The 11656-nt window shown below is 55.3% G+C and overlaps 1 protein-coding gene across 1 annotated transcript in view; it reads right to left on the bottom strand.

Annotated features, from left to right (window-relative positions):
- Positions 1–3625: 3625 nt before the first annotated feature.
- ANGPTL4 (angiopoietin-like 4) overlaps positions 3626–11656 on the bottom strand; it is a 41522-nt gene continuing 33491 nt past the window's right edge. Inside the window, exons 2-7 of the mRNA XM_010001323.1 lie at positions 11321–11431; positions 10749–10881; positions 5209–5322; positions 5027–5122; positions 4453–4728; positions 3626–3892 (exon numbers count right to left, since the gene is read on the bottom strand). Coding sequence (XP_009999625.1) covers positions 3711–3892; positions 4453–4728; positions 5027–5122; positions 5209–5322; positions 10749–10881; positions 11321–11431 — 912 coding nt within the window. The 3' untranslated portion in view covers positions 3626–3710. The remainder of the gene's footprint in view (positions 3893–4452; positions 4729–5026; positions 5123–5208; positions 5323–10748; positions 10882–11320; positions 11432–11656) is intronic.

Genomic DNA, 11656 nt, shown 5'->3' with positions numbered 1-11656 from the left:
CCTTTCTGCCCCTTCCTGCCCCCTCCTGCCCCCTCCTGCCTCCTCCTGCCCCTCCTGCCCCTTCCTGCCAGGAAAGCCCATCCCGGGGGGCCGCGCTCCTCCCGCTGCCGGCGCGGTCGCTGTCCCTTGTCCATCGCTGTCCCTTGTCCATCGCTGTCCCTTGTCCATCGCTGTCCCTGCCCCATCGCTGTCCTTGCCCATCGCTGTCGCTGTCGCTGGAGGGGGCTGCCCCGCCGGGCTCCCCGGTGCTGCGGCTGCTTCAGCGCCACAACCGGCTGAAATGCAGGACCTGGAGGTTTGCAGGAGGATTTCCGATGAAAACCCGGGATTGGGTTCTTAGATTGGATCTTGGGAAGGATTTCTTTCCCGAAAAGGCTGTCAAGCCCTGCCCAGGCTGCCCAGGGCAGTGGTAGAGTCCCCAGCCCTGCAGGAGTTTAAAACTCATGTAGATGGTGCTGAGGGACATGGGTCGTTAATGGTTGGACTGGGTGAGCTGAAAGGTCTTTTCCAAACAAAACCATTCTATGATTCTTCTGCAGAGGGACCTTGGAAGGGCCCCAGGATGCCACATGCTGCAGTGTGGGACCCTGCTCTGGGGGGCTGGGGTGGCATCAGCACTGATGGGACCTGGAGACTTGCACAGCACAACAGGGTGAGGCTGAGGCACAGAAGAAAGCAGCAGCTGTAGCTCCTGGACCAGCCCAATTGTGGGGCATTCAGCCTTCCCCCTGGCTGGAATCAGTGTCACAGGATCACTCTGGTGGGGAAGGACCTTCAAGATCATCGAGTCCAACCACCACCCTAACTCTGCCACATCCACCACTAAACCCTGTCCCCTGGCACCACATCTGTCTGTTTCGATGTCTCCAGGGATGGTGGCTCAAGCACCTCCTTGGACAGCCTGGATCACCAAATCCAACTCCCGCCCCAGAACAGGACAACCCCAAAGTTCACACCATTTCCCTGAAGGTGTTGTCCAAATGTTTCTTGAATACTTTCAGGCTTGGAGCCATTACTGCTTCCCTGGGGAGCCCATTCCAGTGCTCCACCACCCTCTGGGTGAAGAATCTCCTCCTAATGTCCAACCTAAACCTCCCCCTGCACATCTTCCCACCATTCCCTCAGGTCCTATCGTTGGTCACCAGAGAGAAGAGCTCAGCACTGGTACCAGCTGGCATTGTCCACTGGGCACGTTCTGTAGATGCTGACGTTCAAATGTACCCCTGGGGAGCAAACCCCAGGTCTGCAAAAAACCCCCAAAACCTGGCACTAAGTCCAGTGCAGCTCCTTCTGCAGTTTCCAGCTGAGGCACAAAACACCTCAGTTTGATCTCAGCATCAGGACTAGAACGCAGCACTTCAGCATCTGCTGCTGTACCCAGGGACTAACCAAGCTTTGAACTGAGCAAATGGAACATTAAAAATGTATTTCTGGGTGCAGGAGGGAGCAGATAACAGCACAGGGCTTGGTATTAATGGGCTGTTTGTGCAGTTGTGCTCAGGGCTATCATTAACCCCAGGTTTTTCCCCAGGGAAGAACAGACACAGGAGCTGGGGCCACACTTTAGTGCATCAGGTATTTATCCAGCTGCTCTGGGGGACTAGAGTAGCCTCTCATCCCTTCCTTGTTATGAGCAATTTTTGTCCCCTTTCCTTGACCAGCAAAGAAGCTCTTGCAATTTTCTCCAGCTCCAGCATCAGGCCACATGCCTGGGATCATGAGCATAGCTGGTGTTCACCCCATCAGCTCCAAAGCTCCCACTCCACCCCCAGCTCATTTCATTCTTACATACATAAATCATTCCCCACACATTGCCATTAAGTGCTTCTGGAGATGATTATGCATGAGTGGTATGAGCAGGTAAAAGGCTGCTACTTACTGGGGCTTGTCCTGATCAGCTCTGACTTTAATCTGGCTGGATAACTCAGACCTCAGCCTCTGCTCTTGGTCACGGAGTCAGGACAGGGTTTTCCAGCCAGCTGCAAGGAACCTCTCCCTGGTGCAAAGGGCTCCAGCAGGGAATGAGGAAAGCAGCTCATCTTCTCTTGCAAACTTGCTGCCCCAGGGCCTGGTTTCCAGAGGGGAAAGAAATTTAGAGGCACATAAACCTCAAGAAGACTAACAACTCCTGCTGAGGCTGCAGCAGGGATTTATCCCAGAGAGCTCCACAGGCTGCAGCTGAGAATAGAGGCCAGGAGGAAGTTCAGTGCTCAGGTCAAACTCCCAAGTCAAGTTTGAGTCCAGAGTCCTCACACAGCTCCCACGAAATTCTCCTGTTAAATCAGCAGGCAAATAATCCAGGCAGGACAGTTACAGGCTTCTTTTTATTAAAAGACATCTTCAGAAAAGATATTTTAGTACAAAAAAAAAAAGTTTAAAATACACAAACTACAGTTGCCTTTTGTTTTTTTCCCCAGCATCAACATATATAAATTACACCACTTTGTTATTAACACTGCATTTAAATATGGAAACAAATTAAAACAGGAAATTCATCAACAAGATCCACCATCCTACAAATGACTATTTACAATATTTAGCAGCTAGGAGCTCTAGCACAGGAGTCAATATGACTTCAATAGGGCAGGATGCTTGGGAAGCCCCAAGATGGCAGCTTGGTTAAGAACAGTTTTTGGGGACCTGCTTTGCCCACCTCCCTCAGACACCCACCCCAAAGGCAGAGGTGATGCTGTACATCAGGGTGGGCACCCAGGGAGGCTGGGGTGGCTTTTGCAGAGAAACCTGCTGGGCCTTTGGAGTGAGGTCTGGGGCACTGGTGGGACAATGCTACTCATGCTGAAGTACTGGGTGTCTGCTGGGAGAAGGAAGCTTCCCAGATCTAGGTGACAGCAGGGCTGGTCCTGCCCAGGACAGTCACTGCTCTGCCCCTGTGCTGTCCTACTGCCCATCCTAACCAGGCTGGCAAGCTCCAGGCATAGCTTAACTCAGCCCTGCAGGATTCAGCCCTCATGCAACCAGCTGCAAGATCCCACCCATCACCTCCTGGAGCTGGAATGATCTTCCCTAGCTCCCAGCAAATTCCAGCACAGCCGGAAATACAGGGCTCCAAAGCCATGGGGGCTAATTCAGCCTGAGGTCCCCTTCCACACAGGGTGTCCTTCAGCCTTTCCACCACAGCCCATATTCCCAGCGGGATGAAGGCCCCGGAGCAGGGGCTGCACAGATGGAGCTGCCCAAGGTTCATGGCCCCAAGGCACCCACAGGAGAAGGAAGCTCTAGGGCTTTCACAGGAGAGTACACAGGACTTCTGGGAACAGCAGTGGAAGACAGGACACAGAGAGGCTCCAAACCCAATGCTTGGCTCCAGGGTGGCAAAACACTTCATGTGCCCTCCTTCTCCCAGTCCCAGCTCACCAAAACCCACACAAAAGTGTTCAGACAGGACAGAAAGCACCAGACAACTTGAACTTGCCGCAACATGTGGCAGGTTGGAAGACCTTTGTGCATGCTCTGGAGGTGGATGTCCCTGCTGGTGGCTCCTCTTCTTGTCAGGGAGCTCCCATCCAGGGGTATCAACAACATGGAGCTGTTTTACTTATAGCAAGGAGTTGTCATGCCCTGAAGGGCTGCTAAGCAAGAGAATCACTCCTCAGGGACTTCCCGAGGAGGGGGGGTTGTTTTCTGTAAACACCAAGTGATGGAGCTGAGGTCAGTGCTCCACAGAGAAGGTCAAGTCTCAAGTGGCAGCTTTAGCGCTCTGCTTCCAATGCCGCGGGCTGGATTTTCATGGTGGTTGATTTCAGGGGGTAATACCTGCCCTTCCATGTCTTCCAGAAGATGCCCTGCTTGCGCTCGTGCCTCTGGCGGGGGATGGAGCGGAAGTACTTCCCGTTCAGGTTGGCATGGCCACAGGTGCTGAACCACCAGCCACCTACCAAGGCAAAGCAGAGGCAGATTTAATCCACAGCACTTCCAGAGAGAAAACAAACCCAAGTCCAAGGCAGCTGCTGCCCCCATTTTTCCCCCTCCTCCAGGGCTTCGGGACCTTACGAGACCACCTCATACACACTGGATGAGTCCCATGCATGGGGAAACCTCTGCATGGATCCTATATGACTTCAGGATGTGTCTGCACGTCCCTGCTGCACTTTCTTACATGCAAAACCTGCTCAAACCCTGCAGCTGCATCTCAGGCCTGGGAACCTGCCTCTGCTTTGCTGGAAAGGTTTTCAAACCAGAAGGAGCCAGCAAAGCTGTTATGAAGACAGATGCTTGGGCCAACCATGAAGACCTCCTGGTTTCAGCTTCCCTCCCAGTTCCCTGCATGGCCCCTCCCAAGGATGCAGCTTTCCCAGGGAAGGAGGGTACAAGCTGGACTCAACATCAAAGGGGTCTGATCCTGCACGGTCACTGTCCCACTCATGGCCACCACCAGACAGGGAAAGCCAAAGGGAAGGTGCGTGTCACTAGGAAGGAAGAGCTCGTACTAACCTGAGAGGTGTTTGGCACAGTTTGTGTCAGCCTTGAGGTCGTGGTCACGATCCCGAGTGGAGAAGGGCAGCTGCCTGAAGTCCCCCATGGCGTTTTCCAGCTCTCCAGACAGAGATCCCAGCAAGTTAAGTGTGTAGGCTGTGCTCTCACCACCAAGGCTAAAGACAAACTGAACCACCTGGGAATTTCCCTCCCAGTCTTCCAGCTCAATCAGGAGATCATATCTTCCCTCTTGGACAAGCTGATATATCTTCTCCAGGCCCAGCCAGAAGTCACCTGAAACAAGACACATTGCATTGGCTTCAGGGAAACAAACAGGCCATTCAAAGCAGACACATAAAAAGGCTCCAGAAATAAACAGGGACAACCCAAAACTCTGCAGCATCTGAACTGCTGTCTGGCACCTGCAGGACACGTCAGAAAGACCAGGGCTTGTGCTCTGCAATATCCCCCCTCCTCAGCCCAACACTGTGCTCCAGCACACAGAGATCTCCAGGGACCAGAAAGGGGGAATGACATGTGCTAAGAAATCACTTAACCCTCAATAAGAAGATAGACACCATCATCCACCTACCATGAAGGTCTCCAAAGCCATTCTTGTAGGCATCCCAGAGCTGGTCGAAGTCCACAGAGCCATCTGTGCGTCTCTGGATCACTGTCCAGCCACCCTCTGCAGGCAGGGAAAACATGGTCATTTGGGCTCACCACTTGCAAGACCATCATGCAAAGTGCTGTGGGACATCTCCACGGTGTTACCTGTGGTCATGTCGCAGTAGACTTTGAAGGGCTGAGACCCTGCAGGCTGCACCTGGAAAACACCACTGCTCTGCTGCCCAGCTAGGAAGAGCTGGTGGCAATCTTCTGGGAGCTCTAGGGGGGGAAGGAAACAGCCATTGAGATGACGGGCCTGAGTTCTATTTTCTCAGCAGGTTGCTCTTACCATGGCCCCAGCACTTGCAGCCCTGGCCACGAGCCTGGCCAGCTGTGTGCAGCAGAGGCCATGGCCCTGGACACGTGCTGGAGTCAATGGCCCCCAACTTCAGCATCTGTATGTGCTGTGACCCCGTATCTTTCCATCTACCCAAACACAGCTCCTTGGGCTTCTGTCCAAGGCAGAAGCCAGGCATCAGGCCAAGCTGGGGTGACCCGTTCCCATTGGACAGTTCCCATTGAGGAGAGACCTGAGGAGCTTCCCAGCTCCCTCTGTGCAGGCAGGAGCAGCCTGTCATGGGTGGGGTAACGCCAGGGCGAGCATCTCCATCCCACCCCAGGGCTGAAGCCCTCTCAAAGGGCCTCAGGGCAGAAAGCCCTGACATTGGGAAGGTGCTGGAGCGACCAGCGCTCGGCCTCTTGCTCCCAGCAACTGTGGTGATCCCAGCCAGACATCCCACTGGGCAACTGGCCACCAGCAGGCCTGGGGCCAGGCTGGGGTGACCCTTTTGCCAAGACACAGTGACTGGGTAGGGAAGGGGTGGGTGGACTGCAAGGAGCCCCAGCAGATTGCCCAGGTGAGGCCCCACAACTTGCCCCCTCCATCCAGGGCTGGCTCAGCTCCCTCCTCTCCTTCCACCCCTGTGGGGACTTTGCCCAGAGCTGCCAGCAAAGCACCATTTCAACAGCACTGACAAAAGTCCATCCAGGAGCCACCACCCGCAGCACTCAGGGAGGGATGGGCTGGGGGGGAACGGTTACAAAACCCAAGTCAAAAAGGCCACAGGAGGATGTGCAGAACTTCAGCCCCCAGCGCAGTCAAGGGGCTCTTTGTCAGCCAGGACAGGTGCCCCCGGCACCCCCAGACAAAGGGGGCCTGTTCTCCCCCATCAGGGTGGGATGGATTTTGGTGGCTCACAGCTGCTGCCAGCACAACCCCAGGACAGACGGGTGAAGAAACCTACAGACAAGGTCTGGGCTGTTCTGGGGTCCTGCCCCCCCTGCAGCCCCCTGGGGGGCCCTTGCCAGAGCTGTCCCAGGGTCAGGGGTGGCAGCAGGGAGAGGGGCCTGCCCCACAGCTGTGGGGCTTCACATGGGGCAGAAAGGGGGAAAAAGGGGACTTTGAGCTGCTGAGGGCAAGAGCAGTCCTCATCCTCACTGGGCACTCTGCTGCATCAGAGCCACAACGAGGCGAAGTGTCCATAGGGGGGACCCAGGGGACATCAGTGTGACACTGGCCATCACCTTTCACCCATTCCCCCGCAGGCCTCCCCTGTTGCACGTTTCCTTGGCATGGGGAGCTCCCTCCCCCTGCTCACAGCCAGCACAGCTGGACCCATGATCTGTGCATCCCTCACACCCCTGGGCAATGCCAGGGCAGGACTGGGGCCCCTGAGCCCACCAGTGCACCCAAGGGACAAGCATGTGGCCCCCAGGCCCCCACCCAGGCCCAGGCACTTGTGAATCAAGGGCAAGTGTTTTGCAGAAAGGACCAAAACCACACAAAGCCACCAATACTGCAGGGTGGCCAAGGGCATCCTGATATCCCCACTTCCAAAGTGAACGGAGCCAGGGGAACTAATCCAGTCTCAGGGGAAGGAAAAGCCACCACCCGAGCCCAGCTCAGAAGAGCAGCAGCAGGGACGTGCCAGGGGATGCTGGGCTTGCCCAGCCTCGTGCAGCTCCTCACTGCCTCTCCCACCACTTCCCAGCACGGGCAGGATGGTCCTGGGTGGGTGCAGAAACCAACCCCATCCCTGCATGTTTGTTTCCTGGGCCCTGGGCACACTCCCTGCACTCGGATCTCTTCTGTTTCCCTCCTGCAATGGGGACTTTCAAGCAGTGACTGAGATGCAGCTGCTTGAAGAGGCTCAGCTCGATCTTTTTGTTTGAGGAACACACTCGTTAGTTCCAGTTCATGTTGCACATCCCTACAGCACCAGCAGAACAACAAGACCTCCTGCCTGCTCTGGATGTTTTTCTTTCCCTCCCCCTTTATTTAGCCAAACAAGACAGCAGAATCAACAAGGCTGCCCCAGGCACCCCCGTATTTACCCAACAGGATCTCCAGGCATGACGGGCGGTCGCCAGCCCAGGATAAACACTCTCTCTTGCAGATGGTGGGACATGCCTGGAGCTGTCGGCTTCGCCTCCCCCTCACTCTTCCCAGTCCAACCCAATTATCCCGGAGTCCCAGTGCCACGGGGGGAGCGCGTGGGGCTCCACCTTTCCCCTACTGGGCTGGCTGCCAGGGCCCAGGCTCTGCCAAAAGACGTGATCCTCTTTCTGCAAGCGATTAAACCTTTCACTCTCCAGGCTGCTTCGAGCCTTCAACTTTCACACGCTTGGCCCTGAGCCATCTCCAGCCTGAAAAAACTTGTGTCCCTTGGATGCAAATAAAAGGGTCTTTCTGAAAGGGCGGCTGGTGGAGTCCATCAGCGTTTCCTGGAGCCCTGCTGGCACCTCAGCTCTGCCCAGCACACGGAGCCCCCAGCACATGCCTGCTCTAAAAGCAGCCACGAGCCTCCCCAGGCAGAGGCCACGAGGGCTGCCCCCCCCCAGATATTGTGTGCTTTAAGATTTGCCAGAAAACTCACTCTACTTGCTAATGAGAGGAAAGGGATTTGTTTTCTGTCAGTGATGTCAACACTAGGGGCTGAGCAAGGGAAGGGGGAGCTCACAGCTCAGCCAGGTGGAAGGAAGAGGGGGGATGCCCAGGGTGCTGGGGATGCCCAGGGCATCCCCACAGGGCTCAGTGCAGCACGAGAAGGTGTTGACTTCCTGCAGCCACTGTCTCAGTGTCCCTGGGGCTGTGGGACCTCACTGCCTGCCAGCCAGCACCATCAGCCAGCACAGAGCAGAAGACACAACCTACACCTGTCACCAGCAAGTAGAAAAGACCTGAACTTATCTCCCTGTACCCCACTTTCAGCATAACCTGAGAGTGGAGCAAGGGGATTGGACTAGTTGGTTGGACTAGATGACCTTCAAAAACCCCTTCCAACACAAACGATTTTAGGACACACTACTGAGTACTAGTCATAAAGCAGAGCTGGGGAAAAACAGGGCAGGGAGAAGTAGGTTTTGAGATAGTTTTCTGGCTCACTAGTGCAGCTCTGACCTAGGGAGACGTCACACAGCCCTGCTGTGTGCTGGCCAGCCCCACTGAGCTGAGCACCACAAAGAGCTGGAGCCCTGTGTCCCACCTCTCTCCTTATCTGCATAAATTCTGCAGCTCTTTGTTCTGCCCACCAGCCTGCAGGCACCTCAGCTCCAGCCTCCACATACAAACTACGCTGTCTTCCCATTGCGTCCAGCCCCGGGCAGGATTCCCCTGTGCATCTGCACCCTGCCTGGTTTCTGTTTGGCTCACACTGGACATCCCCAGACAGCTGCAGGGATGGAGCCAGCACTGTGGTTCAGCTGACACAACATGAGCAGCTGCTCCCAGCAGCAGACCCTGCGGGGAGGGAGGCTGCAGGACACTGTGCTGCTGGGGACACCCGCTCTGCTGACCTGTGCTCTGCAGAAGCTGCTCCAGCTCCTTTGCCAGCAGAAAGGATGCTGCAAGAAGAGTCAGGAGCTCCAGATCAGCATCCACTCACCTGCCTGCTGCACATTTTCCAGGGCTATGTGTAGCTGGTGCCTTTGCTGCCCAGGCGTTTGTTGCAGCTCAGCACCTTCCCCTAAGCATGGAATGAGCAGAGGCCCTTGTCTTTCACATATGAGCCCTAAATATGAGCCAAGGGAGATGGACACACAAGCATGCAGCTCTCCTCTCAAAGTCCAGGGCTCCCTAACTCTCCCCTCTGCCAGCAGACAGGGAAACAGACCCTGTCTGGTAAAGGCAGAGGAAGTGAACAAGAGTTAACTCCAACAAGCAGAGATCTCCCTTCTTGCTAGTGCAGCACGAGAAGGTGCTGCCCTCCTGCAGCCACTGTCTCAGTGTCCCTGGGGCTGTGGGACCTCACTGCCTGCCAGCCAGCACCATCAGCCAGCACAGAGCAGAAGACACAACCTACACCTGTCACCAGCAAGTAGAAAAGACCTGAACTTATCTCCCTGTACCCCACTTTCAGCATAACCTGAGAGTGGAGCAAGGGGATTGGACTAGTTGGTTGGACTAGATGACCTTCAAAAACCCCTTCCAACACAAACGATTTTAGGACACACTACTGAGTACTAGTCATAAAGCAGAGCTGGGGAAAAACAGGGCAGGGAGAAGTAGGTTTTGAGACAGTTTTCTGGCTCACTAGTGCAGCTCTGACCTAGGGAGACGTCACACAGCCCTGCTGTGTGCTGGCCAGCCCCACTGAGCTGAGCACCACAAAGAGCTGGAGCCCTGTGTCCCATCTCTCTCCTTATCTGCATCAATTCTGCAGCTCTTTGTTCTGCCCACCAGCCTGCAGGCACCTCAGCTCCAGCCTCCACATACAAACTACGCTGTCTTCCCATTGCGTCCAGCCCCAGGCAGGATTCCCCTGTGCATCTGCACCCTGCCTGGTTTCTGTTTGGCTCACACTGGACATCCCCAGACAGCTGCAGGGATGGAGCCAGCACTGTGGTTCAGCTGACACAACATGAGCAGCTGCTCCCAGCAGCAGACCCTGCGGGGAGGGAGGCTGCAGGACACTGTGCTGCTGGGGACACCCGCTCTGCTGACCTGTGCTCTGCAGAAGCTGCTCCAGCTCCTTTGCCAGCAGAAAGGATGCTGCAAGAAGAGTCAGGAGCTCCAGATCAGCATCCACTCACCTGCCTGCTGCACATTTTCCAGGGCTATGTGTAGCTGGTGCCTTTGCTGCCCAGGCGTTTGTTGCAGCTCAGCACCTTCCCCTAAGCATGGAATGAGCAGAGGCCCTTGTCTTTCACATATGAGCCCTAAATATGAGCCAAGGGAGATGGACACACAAGCATGCAGCTCTCCTCTCAAAGTCCAGGGCTCCCTAACTCTCCCCTCTGCCAGCAGACAGGGAAACAGACCCTGTCTGGTAAAGGCAGAGGAAGTGAACAAGAGTTAACTCCAACAAGCAGAGATCTCCCTTCTTGCTTGCATTCAACCCCCACCTGCCAATCCTCTTGAACAAATACCTGCCAGCAGCATTTCTCTGCTCCCCACTGCATTCTTAATATCAGGCAGAAAAATTCCTCTTAAATCCTTAAATTCCCGTTGGACCAATACTGATGCAGAAAGTGAGGATCCTGCCTGTGCTCCAGATCTCCCCAGTCTAGCCAAGCTCCCAAACTCTGGTTTTGCAAGAAAATCTCACATCCTGACTCAGGACAACTGAACCTTTTGTTTCCAAATGGTTGCAACTGCTGCAAGTTTGCCCCAGCGTGGAGGAGCAGGGGCCAGAGGTGATACTCACTCTGTGTCAGCATGGGCTCCCCACTAGCATTCTGGCTCTGGTTGGTGAAGCTGAGGCTTTTCTTCGGGTTTATCTTCCACTTCAGAGACTGTGTTTTGTTGTTCTTCAGGTGTAAGGGGATGAGAAGATTGACCTAAAAAAATAGGAACCAGTCAGAACGATTTTATCGCAGCTCATTTTCAAGGCTGGTACTCAGGGGAGCTGCCACAGCACCAGCCACTCCCCTGTTACCAGAGCTGGGGCTGAATTTTCCCAGAAACCTCGAGGAATAGAAGCTACCCCAGACTGACAAAGCCAGAAACTATTGTGGCTTTTCACACCCATGCTAACGAGTTTATTCTGCAGATAAACTCAAAGGAGGAGCCCAGAGAGGCTCTGTTCCTACACACCAATTCCTCCTATTGCTCTGTGCAAATACTAGGAAGTTGCAGTTTGCACCAATGCACAAGCACCAGGGCCGTGGCCTTTGCAGGGTCCCCAAAGCCAGGGAGCAGCAGCACAGCCAGCCCTGCTGTCACCAAGCACGGTGCCAGGCGGGGGCCCCCCAGCCACAGAGTGGGATGGGAGCTCACCTTGCTTTGCAGGCTTTTAATCTGCAGATTCTGCTTGTCCAGCTTGTACTGCTGCTGCTTGACCTTCTGCAAGAGCTCCTCAATTCGCAGGTTCTGTGCATCCATTAGGGACTGTGGGGGGAAGAACCAGGTGAACCCCGCAGCTCTGGGGAGACCCAACTGTGCTGCATGTAGGGATGGGAGCCGGGGGGGACAGTTCCCTGGCGGGGCTGTCCCCACTGATACTCCCAGCGCCGCTCAGCAGGTGCCCACGGACACTACCGGTGCCCCCATCACGTCCCTCCACTGCTCTCCCGAGGCCGCTCCCCGCCCGCTGCTCCCAGTGCCCCGGGAAAG

This window comes from Chaetura pelagica, unplaced genomic scaffold, assembly GCF_000747805.2.
Source record: "Chaetura pelagica isolate M959 unplaced genomic scaffold, ChaPel_1.0 scaffold1277, whole genome shotgun sequence".
NCBI lineage: Eukaryota > Metazoa > Chordata > Aves > Apodiformes > Apodidae > Chaetura > Chaetura pelagica.
Note: the sequence above shows the minus strand (reverse complement) of the source record. Positions and strands in the feature narration are given on the sequence as shown.